Source organism: Equus asinus, chromosome 5, assembly GCF_041296235.1.
Source record: "Equus asinus isolate D_3611 breed Donkey chromosome 5, EquAss-T2T_v2, whole genome shotgun sequence".
In the NCBI taxonomy this organism is placed as follows: domain Eukaryota; kingdom Metazoa; phylum Chordata; class Mammalia; order Perissodactyla; family Equidae; genus Equus; species Equus asinus.
Window position 1 is genome coordinate 105928015 of NC_091794.1, and position 20117 is coordinate 105948131.

Sequence of the window (20117 nt, forward strand, 5' to 3'; positions counted from 1 at the left end):
TACCCTGAAAGCTGCCACCCTCGAGAGCTCCTTGTCCAATCAGAGTTCCTTGTCATGCCCCTGGGACATGGGAGAAAGTTGGGGATTCTAGAAAGAGCAGGTTAGGATAAGCAGTCTGCTCCCAGTTTGCCCACCTGAGTGTACGTGTCTGAAGGCCTCTGCCCCCACCTGTCCTTCTTGGGTGTCTTGCCTTCTGCTGGTCCCTCTCCTAACCCAGAGTGCGCCTTCCCTGTCCCCCACCCCCACCCTCAGCTTTGGTGCTGGGTGAGTCACTCGGCCTCCTCCAGCAGTGAGGGGGTTTGAGCTCCTGTCCTTCCTTCCAGCCTGGCTGCTGAGCAGAGCAGTTGGGGGCTTGGGAAGCATCACCTGCCCCCTTCTAGAGCTCTCTCTGTTTCAGCCCTCCACTCTCCCCTCACCATGAGTCACTCATCTTGGGGCGGGCGTGGAGCCCCAAAGAGCTCTGCCCAGGAAAGAGGAGGAAGAAAGCTACTGGCTCTTATCCATGTCTTCAGGGCAAAGTTCTCCGTGCCCAGAGCCCAGGCGGCACTGTGGTCCTTGGGGCTCTGCACTCCCCTTGCTGACTGTGCCTGCAGGGGCCTTGATGAAAGGTGGTGGCATAGCCAGGCACCATGGGGCCCCAGCCAGAGCCACAGTCCCTGCCCTTTGTGCCCACCAGCTGCCCAGGAACCACATCCCAGGAGACTCAGGGTTAGAGAGAGTCTCTGGCCCCAGGCCAGCGTCTCACCTCCATGTGTGGCTTGCAGCTGCTCATGTCAGCCCCTGCAGCTGTGATGTGGAGGAACCAGCCTAGAGCCTGTGCCAGGGACCCGGCAGGGCTGCTTGCGCTGGGCCAGGGGCTGGTTTCTGGTTGATGCTGGTCCAGGCTGCTGATGGCAGGCGCCAAGGTAGAGAGAGGCTGTGGTAGAACTGGGATCCCCAGGCAGGCCCGGGCAGGTTGGGGCACTGAGGCACAGAGGGAGATGGAGAAGACCAAGCGGAGGGTGGAGGCACTCTCGTGGTCCTCGTAGTGTCCCTGAGTCAACACTTTGCTTTGCCCTCATGAGAAAAACCTGAGTTGGGGATGCTATACTGAAAAACCACTTTTAGGAACTCATCCTATGTGATAAGGAAAGAACTTTGAGTCTTCAGTGGCTCTCCTTGGAAAGGAAGGACAGGCATGGGCAGTGGGCAGGTGAGGGCAGCAAGACTGGCCATGGGCTCTGAGATTGTAAGGTCAGAGGAGAGCCCTGGGACAGCATCCTCCCTAACATAGCCTATGACAGCTGGGGCCCAGGTCTGGGAGAGGGAAGTGAGAGGGCAACTTGGGGGGTTGGTAAGTCCGGGGCCAGCCCAGCAGTACCTTGGTGCCCATCACCAGGCTGGCATGAGATAACACATATGCTTGTGGCCACTAAAGGTTCGTGCTGTCCCTTCTTTCCTGGCCCCCAAGGCTTTGAGGAAAAAGCACTAAGTGTGCTGGCGTCATCATTCCTCTCTCCAAGGTTCCTCCCTAGCTCTTTGCCGTCCCCCACAGCCAGGTGTCTGAGCCTCTAGGTAGAACTTGTGCAGGGAGAACAGGAGAGGCTGAAGGATGACTGGCCTGTCCCTGCCTGTCCCCACAGTACCCTGGCCTTAGACCAGCCCCCAGGCCTGGCTCCCTGTGAACCTTTGTGAATGAGGACCCCACCAGTGGGGGCCCACCCTGGCCTAGCTAGCCTGTGCTTTTTCCCCTTAGGTGGGGCCCAGCATGAATTGGGCTGGCTGGTCTCACCCTCCCAGAGGGCAGAGAGGAAAGCCTTTCCCCCAAGTCCTTACTCATGCTTAGTAGGGGCCACTGTCTTCAGGAGAATTGTCAGGGGTGTGCACTGCACTGCCCTGGCCACAGGAGCAGGGGAGAGGTACCTGCCCACTAGGAGAGAAGCCCAGAGTGGCTGGGGTCCAGCCCCAAGAATCATTACCTGCAGGGTCTGGGTGATGCCCATGGTGCTGGGGTACCCGATTCCTCCCCTAGCCAGGTCCATCCCGCAGTTGGCTGGATATGACCAAGGCACTGGGCTCCCGGAAGTGCCTGGGGCCAAGCTGGGCTCTGGCTTCGCAAAGCCTCTGCAACCCCGCTCGGCGGATTTCCTGCCAGCGTCAGACCTTCTCTCCTGCTGGCACCAAGTATACCCTGCTACCCTAGATCCCAGTGGGGCTAGTGGCCCTGCACAGACCCAGAATGGGCCTCCCAGACCCCTCATCCCCTCCCTCCAGTCTGGCCCTGGTTTCTCACCCTTTAGGCCTGAAGTCTCCCTGGCCCAACCCTCGCCCTGTCCTCCGTCCCCCTGGCTTCACAGTCACATTTTGCTGCCAGCGCAGGGCACTGAAAAACTGCTGGCACTGCCAAAAACCCTGTGTGCGCTATGACTCCCCAAACATCCCTTTATTTTTATTGTTCTGTTAATTACTGTTTAAACTTTAATAAGTCACTTCGTCAGGAGGGGGGACCTGCCGTGAGCTTTTCTGTGCAAACACGGGCCCGGGAGTGACTCGGGTGTAATATAACCCTTTATGCGATGTGGGAATGTTTAGATTGTAACAGAAACTTGTTATTTTAATGACAGTTAAGGTGGGGGGGATCTGAGCACAGAAGAGGAGGAGGGTGGGCGCAGCCCTGCTCCACTTGCATCCCCACTGAGGGCTGGGGGTGGCCTGACCTTACCAGGGTCCTCCCTTGCTGCTGCCGCCAAGAGTCCAGGACACTGTGGGGCCCTTCCTGGGATGTCCACGGTCAGGCTCCCCCAGAGGGAGGCTCAGGGGCTCCAAGGTAGGAGAGCCGTCAGGTCTGGGTGGCCTAGGCAGGTGAGGGCCCAAGGAGAAAGCTGGGCTTTCAGGGGATGGGAGAAGCAGGAGGATGCCAAGAGTTCCCAGATCGCTGTGCAAAGGCAGGCAGGGCCATGTGAGGCTGGACTCTCGGCCCTAACTGCACCAGCCCGCATATTGGGGAGGAAGCAGCCCTTCCCGGTCCCGAAGTGGGGACTCTGCCCACAGACACCATCCAGTACAAGGGCTGTCACCATGCGCTGTGCCACTCTGTGCCAGACGTATGACTCACGTCATCCCTTTAGCAACACCATGTTTCAGGTGAGGACACTGTCGTCTAAGAACGTAACTTGCTTAAAGTGGCAAGCTTTTAAGAGAGGGGCCAAGTTTCTAATGTCAGTTTGTCTTATTTGGAAGCTGCCAAAGTCCAGGTGCCAGAGTGTGGTCTCGGAGTGCTGGACACTGTCCCTCAGTGGCAGGGCGGGGAAGGGCTCCAGCCCTCACACTGGGAACCAGGATCCTCCCCCTCAGCCCTTGGGCAAGACTCACCCTGAGGGTCCCTCCTCCCGCTCCCCATCAGGAGGAGGAGCTGCGAGGTGAAAGGGACACTGGAAGTAAGGGTCATCCCCAAGTCTGAGCATGGGCCACTTGCCTTCTTCCTCACAAGGCCTGGCTCCATCTCAGGAAGTTAGGGGCTCGGGTTCAAGGTAGGGGTGATGGAGGCCGGGCTGCCGCCTCTTGCTCCCATGCCTCAACCTCTACTCTCAGAGGCACTCCTGCCCCAGACCCACCTCCAGAGAAGGTAACACCTGGAGGGAACACTTGCCTCAGCACCTGTGGGTTTCCTGCAGGGACCCCGGGACTTCTGGGCCAGATTTCCTGCTTTGTCTTTATTCGGTCCCTCTGTCTGTCCATCCATCCACAGAGCCAAGCTTCTGCTCCATGCCAGCACTGGATGTGAGAGACGAAGAGCCCCGTGCTTACCCTCAAGGGTCCATGCCTGGTGGCGTTAGTGAAGGGGTGTGTGGGAGACATGACCAAGGGGGCTAGGCCCCTGCCCGAGGCCAGGGTGCTCCCGTCCAGCCAAGGTGGACCCTTGCCCTCTGCCTGGGCTTTCCTCTCCCTCTGCGGGCTGCCTCCCACGAGAGCCCCTCCTCCTGCTGGGCAGGACCAGAGGTTCAGGGCCCGGGCTCCCTCTCACTGGAGGTGAGAACCCCCCAGATGGTGGTGGCGTGGGCCACGAATCGCTGAGGTTTTCCTTTTCTGAGCAGCGCGTTTCCCTAAATTGTCTTTGACTGCGTGCATGGGTAATGAAAGTTTATGCCCTTGTTAGAAGGACAGGCGGCCAGTTCCAGTTAGAACTGGGGCTGTCTCCCTGCCAGCCCCCCGCAGCCCCCCTCCCCAGCAGGAGAGAGAGCGTGAGCACAAGTGTATGTGTGTGTGCACACACCCCCCTCCCTGGTGGGTAAGAGGCTGTTAGGGGAAGGGAGAGGGGACGGGGAAAAAAGAAAAAAAAAATTTCCATATTTGTGTAAGTTGCTTTAAAAGCATTTTATCATGTCATAAAAAAGGGAAAGTACTCTCAGAAATTGATCCTCTCCGCCAGCCCATTGGACAGAAGGACGTTGGGATGTTAATGGCCATCCTGCTCCAGGGTGGCTTATTAAAAAATTTATACATAAATGCTTAAAATTGCATAAATTATTTAAAAAAAACCAACAAAGTAAGCAGTTTGAATTCCCTCTTTTCCTCCCCGTCACTTGGTCCCCCTTCTGCGTCACCCCTTCTCCAGCCCCATCGTGGTCCTTCCGTTCCCAGCTGTCCCCTCCTCAGGGCTCCCCACTTTTCTTCACTTCCCACTGCACCCCCAGCACCGTCCGCCCTGCCCTCCTCCGGGGTTTCCCTGCCTCACCCACAAATTAACGAAACAGCCAGCCCACCACCAAACACTCACATGCACACGACTAATAAAAACACCACTAATAATGCCCCAAATCGCGAAATTAAATATTAAGGCCAGAGGAGGCGGACATGGAGCGGAGCTGCCGCCACCGTAGCCGAACTTGGAGCTGATGAGTGTGTCTCTCGCAGGCGTGGAATGTCACCCACACATCCTGGAGACTGGAGTGGGGAGTTTTATGATGGTTTTTCATTGATTTGTTTCCCCAGCGCAGCTGCCGACCTCTATTGAGGGACAAACATAATCAGCACTGACGCAAATTAGATGGTTATTCGTTTTGAAAATTGACAGAAAAACAATAAAAAAGATGAAATGCTCCCAAATCAATAGATATAATGAAATTCAAATAATCCGAGAGATGAGGTCTCCATGGCAACTGATAATGTGGAAAAGAAAACAATTTAATAAAGGACAGACACACTTTGAAAACAGATTGGGCCCAGGGAGGGGGGCGGGCTGGCGGGCGGAGGGCTGGAGCGCGGGCTGGCGAGTGAAGGATCACTGTCCGTCCCAAGGACACCCGCCATAATTAAGCCAGGCTTTCGGCCCCAGAAAGTGCAGATTCAGGTTTTAATACACAAAATTATTTCAGGAGCAGTGAATCGGAAAGTCGTTTGTAATGACCTTCCTGAGAGGCCCGGGCGCGGGGCATGTTGGAGGCTGGGCGGCCAGGCCGGCTGAGTTATGGCATATTTGTGTTTTTATAGTGTGGAGGGGAGGGGGTAGGGGGAGGGGGGGAGAAGGTTAAACAGTATTTACAGCTCAGTTGTTTTCAGAGAGGAAAGAGAAATAGAGTTCACGGGGAGATGCAGCGGGCAGGCGGGCGGGTGAGCCAAGGAGGCCTCTGGGGTGAGGTGGGAGAGAAGGTGGGCCCGGGCGGGTCTTCCACCCTCGGGCTACCTTGCCTTGGGGACCTGCAGAGGATGTCAGGAGAGGCCAAGGGGTGCCCAGGAGTGGCCTCCCCTACTTCAGTTTCTAGGGGGGCCTTCTGGGTCTGGGGCCTCTCTGGGGATGGGATGGGAGTCTGTGTCCGAGCTCTGTGCATGTTGAGCCTCACCTACTCGAGTGAAAAGGAAGGGCATTCCCGAGGCCGCTGGGGAAAGGCACCCTCCAGGTCTCTGCCTGGCATCTGGTCACTCCTTTGGACAGTGTTGCCCTTCTTGAGTCCTGTGCTATGTCTTGGGTGTGCCCAGCCTTGGACACAGTGGACGAAGACGTGGGGACAACAGCACGCCCCATCTCAGTGGCCTGCAGCTGACAGCCTCCCAGCCCCTCTCCTTGGGTTCCACCTCCCTGCCGAGTGCTTACCTCAGGCACAAAAAGGGGAAGCTTCATCTCTTTGGGTTTGGTGTCGAGGAGGAGGTAGCCACAGAGAGGGGAGAGACCAAGCAGAGCCCCTCTATAGCCCTCCAGAGCCACTTGCCTGGCAGGGCAGCTTGGCACTGAGAGCCCACGGTGGAGGGCCCTCTGGAGGCTCCCCTCCTGCAGGCTCTGTCTCTCCATTGGGCGGCGGGAACTGTGTTCATGCTCTGTTATTGTGACCACACGCAGCTTTGCCAGTTTCCAGGCCGCTCTGCGTGTGCACGTGTGAATGTGATATGATTGTACAAATACAGAGACGCCCGAGTGTGTGTGCGCGCGTGATCTGTGTGCGCCATGTGTGTTTTAAATCTCCCCTGGGTGGTAACTCTTTTTTTCTCCCCTTCCTGTTTGGCTGTGACCTGGGGGAGATTGATGGCCAGCCTGTACGGTGGATGCTAACAGTTCCCCTGATTTATAGAGTTACTTACGCTAAGTGAGGCCACTTAGACGCGTCTGGATAGTAAACCTTTTAACTGGACTAAAAAACCATAATAAATAAATAAACAAAGGGAGGTAAGTATGGCCCAGTGGTTGGGCCCCTCACTTCCTGGCTTGGGGACCAGGGGACCTGGCTGAGAGCCCTGGGGGAGCAGTGGCCACTCCTCCCACCCAAAAAGCTCAGCAGCCCTTCTGTTCTGAGCTGGAGGTGGGATTGGGCCCAAGAGGGAAGGACACCCTTCTCCTAGGGGATAGGTCCTGGCTGGGGAGGGGTCACAGCTGGAGGAGATAGGGGAGGGAACTGTTAAGCTGGAGATGGGCTGTGTGGTGGCAGGAGGAGAGAGGTGGGAGGGATGATGGAGCTGAGAGGGAGCTTGTGGGGAGCAGGGACAGGAACAGATGTCTTGGGGAACCCTTCCTTGCTTCCCAGACTCACCGCTCCTGTGGCACCTAGACTTTTCACCACGGTGAATACACTTGTCATGACTTGAACATCTGCCCCCTCATCTAAATTGAACAGTCCGTGATGGCAGGAACCAGGACAGTCTGTCTTGCTCATGTCGTATCCTCAGATTTAGCCCAGGGCCTAGCCTGTAGAAGGTGCTCATGGAGTATTTGTTGAATGAACACAGGCACAGCACCCCAACACTGGAGCTCATGGCCTGTCAAGTTCAAGTTCTTAGGGGTAGCTCAGTCGAGGCTCTGACATTGCTGCAACCCTGGTTGGGAGGCTGTGGGAGATATGTGGAGACTCAGACCATGGCCTTGGACATCGGAGCACAGGGATAGTCCGGCTCCAGCACTGACACTGGTATCTGTGAGCAGTTACCAACCTTGCCAGGCTTTGCTTCCTTATCTGGAAACAGGGACAGGACAGTCACCGCATGGGGATGTTGGAAGATCATTGAGGTGATGCTGTGAAGTGCCCAGCTCTGTCCCTGGCACGGGAGGTGCTCAAAGGGTGCTAGCCGCTGTACTGCTCTAGGCACTGTGGGCCAGGGCAGCCACCAGAGTGGCCCAGTGGTGCCCATGGCCCCCAAGCTGCTTGGCAGCAGACATGCAGGCTGGCCCCGGACCACCCCCACCTCAGGGGACGGGTGCCTAGCCCCTGCCTCGCCACCTCCTGATATACAGCGGGCATTAGGCCGCCCAAAGGGGACACTGCATCCTTAGGAAGAAATATGTCCTCATTTTTCTTAAACACCGTTTCCACTGAGTGAAATGTTTAGAAGGGACGCGCAGGGAGAACTTTATTTCCTACCAGGGAGTTCAGAGCCACCAGGCAGAGCCCATAAAGCACCCGGAGCCTGGTAGCTGACAGGCTGCCCGGCCCTGAAACACATTACTCATGGATGGGGAGGGGCTGCCAGGCCTGCCCAGCCCCCGGGAACTGCCCCCCCACCCCCCAAGGCAGGACAAGCAACTCTGAGACACTGGCCTTGTGCGGTAGGCACTGGAGCCTCTGGTCCCCTTGAGCCCAGGCTGCCCCAGGCAGGGGAGGGCCTGGCCCTGATCAGGCGAGGACATGGAGCCATTCCAGCCACCCCCTACCACTCAGTCCTCAGAGATCAGGGGCGAGGGGCCCAGGTGCAGCTAGGAGCCCCCCTTCTCCCCCAGAACTGGCAGGAGCCCTGGCCTTCCCCAGCCTTTGGAGGCAGTGATGAGATTCCTGCCATAACGGGCCCCTTCTCCTGAGGCCCTCCCTTCATTCGATTTCTGAAGCTGGCTGATTTGAATATTTATAAATATCAGTAAATTATTTATTGTAGCAATCTGCTGCACCATTTTACCCATCACAGTTAACACTTTAGGGGGCTCTGTGTTAGGGGAACCGGGAGTGAGGGTGAGGAGGAGATGGGCAGGGGTGGAAAGGAGCCCTCGCAGGGAGGCCTGGGACTTCCCAGAACCCACCCAGGAGCCTTACCAGGGACATCATGGTGGCTCCGCCCCCTTGCTGAGCCCCAGCCTTCATGAGCTCAGGCTCTGGAGCGTCTTCATGGCTCCAGGATCAGTTTCCTCCTCTATCAAATGGGATGATGACAGTACCTGCTTCACTGGGTCATTATGAGGCATCATAAGATAGTGCCTGAAAAGATATATGGACAGTCCAGTTCTTGCCCCACCTTTTCTCTACCCTGAGCAAGATCTGCTCAGCTCTGGGATGAGAGCTGCCTGCTACAGGGCTTGTTTGAGTTTGGAGCCCTGAGAGAGAAGGTTCCGACCCAGGAACCAGGGAGGGAGCCAGGGAGGGTCCATTTGTTGCTGAGCGGGCAGTCTGCCCCCAGCTCAGCCCTCCAGCCTCTCCCTTCCCCCCTACCTCTTCTGGGCCAGGTGAGGTTTCCTGGACTTAGGATCTCGTGCCCAGAATGGCAGCACACTTCCTGTTTGTCCCCTTCTAGGGCTCAGCTGCCTTTTCCCACGTCCGTGCTTGCCAGGCCCTGTGCTTGGCACAGACAGGCACCCTCTCACCTTACAGTCCTGCAGCCCTTTCATAGGGAGAAAGCTGCCCAGGGCTTCGAGTTAACAAGGGGCAGAGCCAGACCATGAGCTCACAACTGTCTGACCCCAGAAGCCAGGCCATACCGCAGTGCTGTGCCACCTCCCAGGGCTCGCCCCAGCCGGTCCAGAGCCACTGGGCCAGAGGCTAGAGGCTGGGAGAGGCCCTGGCCTCCCTGCCTGCGTGCAGGTACCAGCCCTACTCCTTTCCCCAGGCCTGGTCAGGCCCACCGCAGCTGCCCCACTCCTCGCCTCCTCTCTGGGGCCCATCCCTGCGTAAGCAGTACGGGAGTCCCCTTGCCTTCCCACTCTCCAGCCCAAGCCTGCCTCCTGGGCAGTATTGTTCCCAGAGGAAGTGTCCAGTGTAAATAGAGCAGCGGGCAGGCTGGTGGCGGGAAGGAGATGAAAGGGGCAGTGACAGGGCCGGGGACGGATGGCTTCCTCCCATTGAGGCCTGGCTACGGCGTTTATATTTTAGGGAAGAAAGTCAGGGGAATGTTTACATGGACAGGAGCCTGGGGTCAGACCGTGAGGGGGGTAGTCTGCAGGTCCTAAGGCCCTGATGGAGGGTGAGGGGAGAAAGGCCCCACGGGGTGGGCCAGAAAGCACACAGGCAGGCAACTTGAACCTCAGCTCTTACACACCCCCCTACCCACGGCCCCAGCTTTGCACGTGTTCACACTTATGAGTAAGGCCTGCCTCTGCCTCCTGCCCTGCATCCCAGGCCACACGCCTTCTCGCTCTCCACCCTTGGGACCAGCAGTAGAGTCAGAGGGAGGGCAACATCTGGAAGGCAGGTGGGCTGGGGCAGAGCCGCAGCTGGAGGGCAGGTGTAGGGGGCGTAGGCGGAGCAAAAGGGGCTTGCGGACTGGGGGTGGGCCCTGGGTGCACAGCTGCATCACAGCTGGTGGGGGCCCAAAAGGGACTGAGCCAGGCACACAGCCGAGATCAGGAGACCGTGGGCTGGGTTGGGTGGGCCCAAGTGCCAGGAGGCTCCAGGATGGGTGGGGGCCCAGGGAGGGGGGTGTCACCAGCAGCAAGTGCAGCCCTGGGAGCTTCTGCTTCCCTCTTCCTTGGGATAAATATTTATAGATTCATTTGCCGTCTGCCATACACACTTGGCTGCTTACCTCCTGGTAAAAATAGAGCAGGCTCCTCGACTCCCACCCTTCCCTTCCCCACCAGGGCACGGGACAAAGGGGGCCAGGTGAGGTGTATTCCCCATAGGCCTGCTGGAGGAAACCTGGTGTCACGGAGCCTGGTGGCTTGCCTGGAGTTTGGGTGGGATGGTGTGATTAAGGCCCCATCGCTAAGCTTTGAGAAGGAACCCATGTCAGTGCTTGGAGACTTGTGGGTGTGAGCAGCACAGACTTGGAGATGTGGACAAATGTGGGTAGAATGGGCATCAGTCTTGGGCACAAATGGGCCCTGGCAAAGCCAGGGCCGCAGGACTGGGAAGACTGGAGTGAGCCAAGCAGACCCTTCTCTGGCAGTAGTCTGGGATCACTGGGCCCCTCTGGGCCAAGTGAGGCTATACACACCAGCAGCTGGCTTCAAGGCAAGGATGTGGGGCTGCTGGGGCATTGTCTGTATCAGGGGACAACCATCCACATGTACAAGTCAAGTCTACTTGTGGGATGAGGTCCCTGGGCAGGCACAGGTGTGGCCACTCCTGTCTGAGTGTGCCTCTCAGTGGACTTCCAGGTGTGGGGGTTTTTAGGGTACTGATCCATTATCGTGAAGCCCCTTCTGACCATGGACCTGGGAGCAGAGCCCCTGCCCTCACTTAGCCTTCTGACCCGTGTAGAGATTTAAGACATGTACACTCCGCTGTTGAGAGACACCTGAGGGAGCCGAGGCTTCGATGGGGTTCCTTGTGCACAAAGTGAGTGTGAGCTGAGACTGTGTCTGCCGTGGCCACCACCTGGTCCCTGGCTCTACCACAGGGTCTGGCAGACAGTAAGAGATCATTAGATGGATGGATGGATGGACAGATATACGAATAAACATGTGTATGTGTGTCTACCCTTATTGGTCTTTGTGGTAGCTCTGAGCCTGTATGGTGAGTGGCCTTGCCATTTGTCCCCCAGGACCCTGCCCTACTCAGCAGCCATGAGGGAGGTGGCTAGCACTCAGAGTTTCCGTCTGTTTGCGTTGGGCTGTCATGTTCAGGGATTAGGCACTGCAACTGCAGCTTCTGAGGAATCCCAACCCATTCCAGCTACGGCTTCTCAGGGCTGCAAAGTGGGCTTCCCAGGACTGGCCAGGCCTTCCAAAGCTGCAGGTGCTGGCCGAGGCAGAGGAGGCAAAGTGAGGTCCTTATACAGAGACAAGTCGCCCTCAGAGGGACTGCGAGGAGCTCTGCTCTGGGATGGCCTATTTGAGGCTTGGGGGTAAAGGGCAAGAAATAGGAAATGGCCAGAGGAGCCAAGAGAGGGTCTGTGAAAGGGTTGGGGAGGACCCTGACAAGGACAAATAGAGACCTTTGGGGGGCCCTGAGTGGCTGGGGAAAAGGAGGAGATCTCGGGGCTCTCCAGCGAACAGAGGTTGGAGTCAGGTGGGGCCCCAGGAGCAGGCCTGGTGGAGGAGCTGCCAGGGATGAGTTGCTCGGGTGGAGAAGGGTGCCAGCCCACTGCTGCAGGACAGTAAAGCAAGAGATTGGCATGGGCTGCTCCCTGGCTCTTGGCTGTCTCCTCCCTGGTGGACTGTGGTGGGGTGGATGCTCACAAGTGGAGTCAGGCCACTGGCACTTGCCAGCTTTGGTCCGCAACCAGCTCCTCAGCCTGCATGCTTCAGTGTCCTTGTGTGTCAGAGGGCACACCGCCTGCTTTACACTGGGGTACCGCTGGCCTGCCTCTCAGGGGAGGTATCTGGAGCCAAACAAGTGTAGGAAATACTTCCAGGAACCAGTTGCTTGGAAGGAGACTGCCCCTTGTGTTTGAAGAGTATTCGTTCATTCATTCATTGTTCATTTACAGAATATTTCTTGAATGACCTAGTATGTGCCCAGTTTGGTACCCAGCTCTGAGGATAGAGTGATGGGCGAGCTTAGCCTCCTGGAGCTCACAGTCTAGTAGGGGGCACGAACATGTGCCAGGCAGTCTCAGAGCAGTGTGATGGAACCATGATTGGGAAGACCTTTGGCTTGGAGGATGTGGGGGCAGAGCCTCCACCCTGGCTGTTGAGGCGGGTGGCCATGCCTGGCATGCACGCCTCTGACCTCTCTCTCCATCCCTGCAGCTGAAGGCTCCCGGTGCACCGACCCGCCCGCAGGCAAGCCCTCGATGGCGGCCAAGCGCAAAGGTGGCCTGAAGCTCAATGCCATCTGCGCCAAGCTGAGCCGTCAGGTTGTGGTGGAGAAGGGAGCGGAGACTGGCCCCCACACTGAGGGCAGCCCACTTCGGCCCCGGGACAAAGAGCGCAGTGGCCCCGAGCTGGGGGGGACCCGGGCCCCCCGAAGCGAGGAAGACAAGAGGCGGGCGGTGATCGAGAAGTGGGTCAACGGGGAGTACAGTGAGGAGCCGGCACCCACGTCTGTGTTGGGGCGGATTGCCCGAGAGGGCCTGGAGCTGCCGCCTGAGGGCGTCTACATGGTGCAGCCCCAGGGCTGCAGCGATGAGGAAGACCCCAGTGAAGAGCCCTCCAAGGACGGCAGTGTCATAGTGGAGAAGGACTCAGACGGAGCAGCCTCCAAGGATGACAGTGGCCCCAGTGCCAAGCAGGCTTCAGGTGGGTGACACAACCCTGTGGAGAGGCTCAGTGGGAAAGGAGTGGTATGTCCCCAGAACACGCCCGCTTCCCTCACTCTTGCTCCAGATATTGGCATTTCATTCAGATCTTAGGAGAACCCCTGAGGAGGGGTGGGCTGGGACTAAGGTAATAACTAGAATGGGAGAGACTGGCTGGGCAGGGGTGGGGAAGGGGCTCAGGGGTGAGAAGGGAAGGGCCTGAGAAGGCAGCTGCCCAAGTGTGTGAGCAGGGCCTGAGAGGCTGCTGAACACACAGTGGGTCTTCAGGCAGCAAGAGTCGGACAGTGTAGGTGGATGACTGTCTACACACACCTGCATAGGGAGGAGCCTGCTGGTGGACTCTGCCCCTGGACGTGTGTGTGGAAAGCAATGGTTAGCATCGTGGACTCCACAAGCTCGTTGTCTGCAAAGGCTGTTTCTCGGGGAGGTTCCTCCAAGAAGCTCTAGGACAGGCCTGTTCCACTACCCTCCCACCATCTCAGCACCCCTTCCTCCTTCTTCCCAGGGATGCTTGCTCTCTTAGGCAGGACTTCTTGGGGTCAAAGCACAGGGCCACAAGGATGGCCCAGCCTGGCCCGCATATCCCACCACACTCACCTGCGCCGGACGCTGTCCTCTGGCTGACCTCTTTCCCACGAGATGGCTAAGGCCTGGCTTTTCTGGTGTCTCCTTCTCCTTATGACTCAGAGCAGCCCTGAGCTGCTCCTGCTCTGGAGAGGGAGGGCCTGGAGTTTCAGGTGGGAAAGGGTCACTACTAGGACTGAAAGCAGGAGTCTGGGGTCTTTTCTGCAGCTCCCCAGCCCCCTTCCCAGGCCTGTGCCTGGTCCCGAGCCTCCCTTGCCTGCTCCCCTATCCCTTTCCCCCTGCAGCGAGGGGTGCATCTCCTCCCTGCGTGGAGAGCCCTGCGCAGCCACATAATTATGCATATAAGATATAAACAGAGCTGTTTAATTATCCTTCGCCACATCAGTGACAGAGTAATTAACAAACATTGCAAGATCAATGAGGAAAAGTGTGACCTTCAGTTTCCTCTGATAGGAAAAGCCCTTGCCGTTCCCAGACACAAGGTGATTGCGCTGGGCCTGAGGAGAGGGGAGGGACAGGGACAAGGGCCGCTGTCCCTTCAGTGCCCCAGCCCCTCCCATGCCCAGCTCTGCCCTCCACTCCTGCTTCCTCTTTCCCAGGGGAATGGAGAGCTGGCATGGCAGGAGGCAGGGCTGCAACTGCCAGTGGCCTCATGGCCCTAGGCCTCTCCCCTCTGGTTTGAGGCCTGGTGGGACTGCAGTCTGACACCTGGGGTGGCCTGCTCAGCTCTGGGCACTGGAGAGATACAGCTGAAGCCCTAGCTACCCACCATGGACTTGGCCCCCAGGTCACCTTCTCTGGGCCCTGGGGCTCGGGAATGCCGGCTTCTGGGCTGCCCCTGGGACCCCTGCCTGGCCCCCTCCCTGCTCTAAGCCGCCTGCCCGTCAAAGCCTTCTGTTTCTCTGCCATATATAGCGAGGGCTCAGCTGCCTCCAGCTATTTTTAGCCCTTTTCCCTGGTCCCTGAGCCACTGAATCTAGCAGCCAGAGCCCACTCCTCCCAGACTGGGCCCCCAACCACTCATAGCTTGAGGTCAGGACAGCGGCCCATCAGCCACCCTGCCCCAGGGGAATAGCTGTCTGTGGGCTCCTTGAGTCACTCTACCACCTTGGGTGCCAGGTGCTGCCCGTGACTATGACTGTCCTCTCCTCACCTAGTGGGGTCCCACGCCCCTCAGGACTGCTTTCCTCCCTCTCTCCCAGGAGCTCAGAGCCTCTCTTTCCATATCCTGTTAGGTTTTCTTTTGTGCCCAAGCCCAGCCCTGCTCTATCAGACCACCTCCAGGTGTGGTCTGAGAATCCCAGACATGGCAGGTTGGGGTGGGGGTTGGGAGAAGAGCCCCCCCATCTGCTGCCCTGATGGGGTCCTGGGCCTCCAACCCTTCTTCAACTATCCCTTGCCCTGGCTGTGCTGTCAAGACTCTCAGGCCAGGGTCCTGCTGCTCCCAGTGTGCCCAGGTATGCCAGCTCAGACTCAAGTAGAGAGAACATGCATGTCCCCTGGTGCCCATGTGGGTTTCCCTCTTGTGTGTACCCATGCTTGATTCAAGGTGTAGCACACAGTATGTGTTTCTCAAGTGTTCTGCACAGGAATGAGTATGCTCATGTGCTCTCAGGAGTCACATGGCTGCTGGGGTAGGAAGTCGTGTGTGGAAGGAGGTGTGTCTCCAGGGAAAACCTCCCCGGCAGAATGGGACCATCCTGCCTTCTGCTATCCTGAGACTCATCTTGGGGAGCTGGGTATAGTTTTGGGTGGTTTGTGTACGCGTGTGTATCTGTAGAGTTGGGAAGGTCACTAGGGATGTCAGCTTGAGTGTGAGTGTGTGTGCACATGTCCCTGTGGAGAGGTTCCAGGGTTCTCAGTGTTCCCAGGAGTAGACACAGATGGGCCCTTAGATGGGTTGCACTCAGCCCACTGCCCTAGGCCGGCAGGGCCACCCTTTCTGGCCATGACTCTCCTCAGGGTGTCCCACCCTTGTATGTGAGTACTAGTGACTGGAGGATGACAGGGGAGGTTTGAGGGATGCTCCACAATGTAAAGCTTGGCAGGAGTGGGGGCCCCTAAGTGAGTCTGAACACACACATCGGCAGGGTCTCTCAGCTTGTTGTTTGGGACCATCAGCCACCTGGGAGGCTGGCAGGGGGCTAAGAGGACAGGTCCTGGGGAACTTGGGGCAAGCCCCTCACCCTCCCAGGGATAAGGGACCTATGTGTCCATCTGTGGGAGTCAGGGAGGGTCCTCAAAGTGGGCTTAGCCAGTGGCTCCCTCAGCCCCTGGGGTCCCTCCTGATGGCCCAGGCACCGGCCCACATCCCGACCTGTCCTCAGCCCCCTGTTCTCACTCCACCCCTGGGAGGCAGGTTGGGATCTGGCCTTACTTCCAGTAATATGACTTCTCTTTCATATTAGGCCAAGGCGAGAGAGCGGAGACATTTATGAAACTTTGTTTAATGTACTGAAAAGCCATCGGCCAGAACATTTAGGAAATTGATTTTCCTGGCATTGATGAACTCGTTTTATTTTACCCCAGTATTAATTACTTTTTTTTAAAACAAATTAATTTAAGAGTCGTAAAACCTAACAAGTGAGCCAAATGTCCATAGATCATGTCCCACTCCGCCCCCTCCCCACAGTGGCCCCCTCCCTCTATGGGCGGGGGCTCCCAGGGGGAGGGGGCGGCTCCTGTCCCTTGGCTACCCTGCTCCCTACCAGAGCTGACTGCCCCTCTCCTTCCTGCCATAGGAGAGGCCTCCTCGCTGCGAGACTACGCGGCCTCCACCATGACCGAGTTCCTTGGTATGTTTGGCTACGATGACCAGAACACGAGGGATGAGCTGGCTAGGAAGATCAGCTTTGAGAAGCTGCATGCAGGCTCCACACCTGAGGTGGCCACCTCCTCCATGCTGCCCACCTCTGAGGACGCCCTCAGCAAGCGGGCGCGTTTCTCCAAGTACGAGGAATACATCCGCAAGCTCAAGGCCGGCGAGCAACTCTCCTGGCCGGCCCATGGCACCAAAGCCGAGGAGCGGGCAGGCAAGGAGGTGGTGGGTCCCCTGCCTGGCCTGCGGCTGCCCAGCAGCACAACACACCTGGAGACCAAGGCCACCATCCTGCCCCTGCCATCACACAGCAGCGTCCCCATGCAGGGCCTGGTGGCCCGTGCCTCTAAGTATGACTTCTTCATCCAGAAACTGAAGACAGGCGAGAACCTGCGTCCCCAGAACGGGAGCACTTACAAGAAGCCATCCAAGTATGACCTGGAGAATGTCAAGTACCTGCACCTCTTCAAACCTGGGGAGGGCAGCCCTGACATGGGCGGGGCCATCGCCTTCAAGACAGGCAAGGTGGGGCGCCCCTCCAAGTACGATGTCCGGGCCATCCAGAAGCCGGGCCCTGCCAAGGTTCCGCCCACCCCCAGCCTGGCTCCTGCACCCCTCACCAGCGTGCCCAGTGCTCCCAGCGCCCCCGGGCCAGGCCCTGAGCCAGCTGCCTCCCTGCCCTTCAACACTCCCGAGTACCTGAAGTCGACCTTCTCCAAAACAGACTCCATCACCACGGGGACCGTCTCCAGTGTCAAGTAAGACACACCCCAACCCCTGCCAGCCCTGAACCTGGGACTGGAGTAGCTGCCAGGCTCACTTCCCTGCCTTTGAAGCTCATGCTCGTGGACACATACACTCACACCTCATGCACATCCACTGTGCACCCAGGCCCATGCACGCTCAGATTCTCGTGCACACGCTTCCACACATGCACACACACACACTTCTCTGCCTACATAATCACTCATACGCAGTTCATGGACTCACACACTGCATATCTTGCTGTGCGCACACGTCCTCTCTCACCCACTGGGTGCTTCTGTGTGTGTGCTCATCTGCTAACATGCATACCACAACACTACTGTAACCCCCATTTGCCTGTGACAGGCTTTCCCTGCTTGCTACCACGAGGGCCAAATGTAGGCTTGTGGTTGGCTGGGAAGCCCTACTCTTGGTTGGGGTTTTTGGGATCCAAGCTGGTGGCTATGGCTTCCAGGTTCAGAGCCTGAGCCATGGGGTAGGCAGCAAGAGAAAGTAGGAGGCTGGGCTGGGGGTAGGCCCACACAGTGCGAACTCCCAGGCAGTGGTGAAATGAGCTATGGATGGATCCCTTCCCCACCGCCCTTTCCCCTGGAGGTGAGGCCAGAAACCTTGGAGCAGGTCTAGGGAGCCAGCCTCTGGCACTCAGGGGAGACTCTTCCAACCACCAGCCACACTTGCGTGGTGTTGCTCTTGCCCCTTACCTTGGGGTCTTCCCCAGTGGTACCTGGTGCCCCTCCCCAGCCAGCAGCCTCCTGGTTCCTGGTGTATGAGGGGGGCCAGCCCCTAGCTTCCAGGACTTCCTATCCAGTTGGACTCTAGGCCAAGCCTGTGCCCACGGTGGAGGCCTCCAGCCCTGCCAGCTTGAGATGGCCCTACCCTTGCCAGAGCTGGGCCCATTGCACCAGTGCCAGGCTTCTGCCAAAGGACTTTCTCAGTCCCACCTGAGTGCCTCAGAGCACTGCAGAGGAGGGAGGGAAGGGCTCAGGGCAGGGAGCTGCCCCCTAGACACTCCTGGGGCATGAGGCCACCCCCTGTCCGCTAATCAGCTGTGCCCTGTGTATCTCTCGCCAGGAATGGATTGCCCACAGATAAACCAGCTGTCACCGAAGATGTAAACATTTACCAGAAGTATATTGCCAGGTAGGCCCCTGGGGAGGAGACTGCCATGGAGAGAAGGTGGCAGGGAGGGTGGGGTTGTGCCAGCATTGCCTGGGGACTGTGGGACATGTGTGCATCTGACCGCTCATGACTAGGTGCCTGCTGCCTCCCCACCCCCACGCATTCATGCCCCTAAAATCCCCCAAGAGACTACCCTCTGCCTCTCTCTGAGCACCCCCTTGTTGTGGTTCAGGCCGCATGCCCTCAAGCAGCTGTGCCCTAAGTAGGGCCGGGGTACCCAAGGGGGCCTGATGGCAGAGCCCCACTCCCCAGCTCACACAGAGCCCTGGGCGGGGTGCAGGCCACGGTGGCATGTTGGGATGAGAAGAGTAGCTGTCCTCCCTGATGTGGCCTCAGTGTGCCCCTCACCACCTGACTCCACACCTGCCCCTTTACATCCTTAAGGCAGCGGGATCAGCGGGTAAAGAGCTTGCATCTCAACGGATTCCCCCAAATCAGGCCCCTTGCTGCCAGCGCCTGGTGGAGCAGCACATGGCAGGGGCCGTGCCCTGGCATCTGTCTTTCTGCTGATCTTCTAGGTTCTTCCCATCCCTTTCCGTCTCTCCCTCCCCTGTCTCTCTCTGTCTTTTCAGCTCTGCTCTGCTCTTTATTATTATTATTATCATTATTATTAGTGCCTCAGCAGATGGCCCTTTTGGCAGCTTCAGCTTAAACGTTTATTTGCAAGTGGCTCTTCCCCTTACAAGAGGGGTTTTTTCTCACTCCCTTCTGAATCTCAAGCCGTCCTTGGCAGGGTGGGCTGAGCCTGCCACCTTCTCCACGGTCGTCATAGTGTGCTCTCCCCCACCTCCCCAGGGTGGCCGTCACTGAGCCTGTGAGAACCACATCCCAGCAGCGTCGGAGCCTGGAGAAGGCACGGGGTTTTCTGGGAGGTGGGCAGTGGCCAGGCAGCACGGGCTCCTGGCTGTGGAGTTGGCTGGAGAGTGTGCTCCCTGCCACAGGAAGCCAAACAGATGCTGTGCTTTAAAAATTCATAACTCTGGACTGTTTCAAGTGTCAGGAAAGCCCAGGACAGAGAGAGCCTTTTAACACCTCTCAGCAACAGAGCCCTGGGCTGGCCCAGCCAGGGTCCCCAACACCTGGCCCAGCACTGGGTCAGGGACAGACAGACAGGCAGCACCTGCAGAAAAGGCAGTTGGGCCATCGTGGGGGCACCTGCCTTTGCCATCTCGTCCCATCCCATCCCGTGTTTCTTTCCCTGTCTCTGCTCTGACTTTTGGCTTGCCCAAGCTTCTTCCTCCCCACATTGGTGCCACCCTTCTGTGCCTCATCTGGCACTTACTCCCTGGACGGAGGGACTCCCAGGGCAGATGGAGTGGGTCTGCAGCTCTGTGGGTCAGGGGTTCTTAATAGGCCCAATTGCTTGCCCTGGCCTTCTCAGGCCTTTACCGCTTCACCCCAGCAGACTACCTCTGCCCCTCCACATCCCCACACAGGGCGCAGGGACCCGAGACCTCAGAAGCACTTCTCTGAGGCATGGGCACAGACTGCTCAGGCTGAGGGCCCTGGAAGAGTCCTCCCTGGGACCAGCACCCAGAGAGGCCTGAGCCCACCCCTCCTCTCTGTAGGTTCTCGGGCAGTCAGCACTGTGGCCACATCCACTGCGCCTACCAGTACCGCGAGCACTACCACTGCCTCGACCCTGAGTGCAACTACCAGGTACGGCCCCACAGGCTGCTGCCCTGCTCCTGGCTGCCGGCACAGCAGCTGAGAAGCCTCTCAGAAGTGGGACAGGGTGCTCACTTCTGCTCAGGCCACCTCAACTTACCTCTGGCAGGCAGAGACCTCAGAAAAACTACCAGCCTATCCACGTTCCCAGATTCCTGCCCACAAGGCATCTAATAGGATCTGGGCCACCTGCATCCCAAGGATAATAAACCGAGCCCCCATTCACTGAGAGTCTACCATGCCCCCAGGACTGTGCCATGCAGTCTAGGTGCCTTGTCTAATTGACTCTTCCCAG

The 20117-nt window shown here is 58.1% G+C and overlaps 1 protein-coding gene across 6 annotated transcripts in view; it reads left to right on the forward strand.

Moving 5' to 3' along the window:
• Positions 1-20117, forward strand: part of CASZ1 (castor zinc finger 1) — a 150295-nt gene that overhangs the window by 110324 nt on the left and 19854 nt on the right. For all 6 annotated transcript variants that reach the window (XM_070511103.1, XM_070511100.1, XM_070511101.1 and 3 more), the window contains 4 exons: positions 12299-12787; positions 16134-16968; positions 18047-18115; positions 19723-19813. In XM_070511103.1, coding sequence (XP_070367204.1) covers positions 12299-12787; positions 16134-16968; positions 18047-18115; positions 19723-19813 — 1484 coding nt within the window. The remainder of the gene's footprint in view (positions 1-12298; positions 12788-16133; positions 16969-18046; positions 18116-19722; positions 19814-20117) is intronic.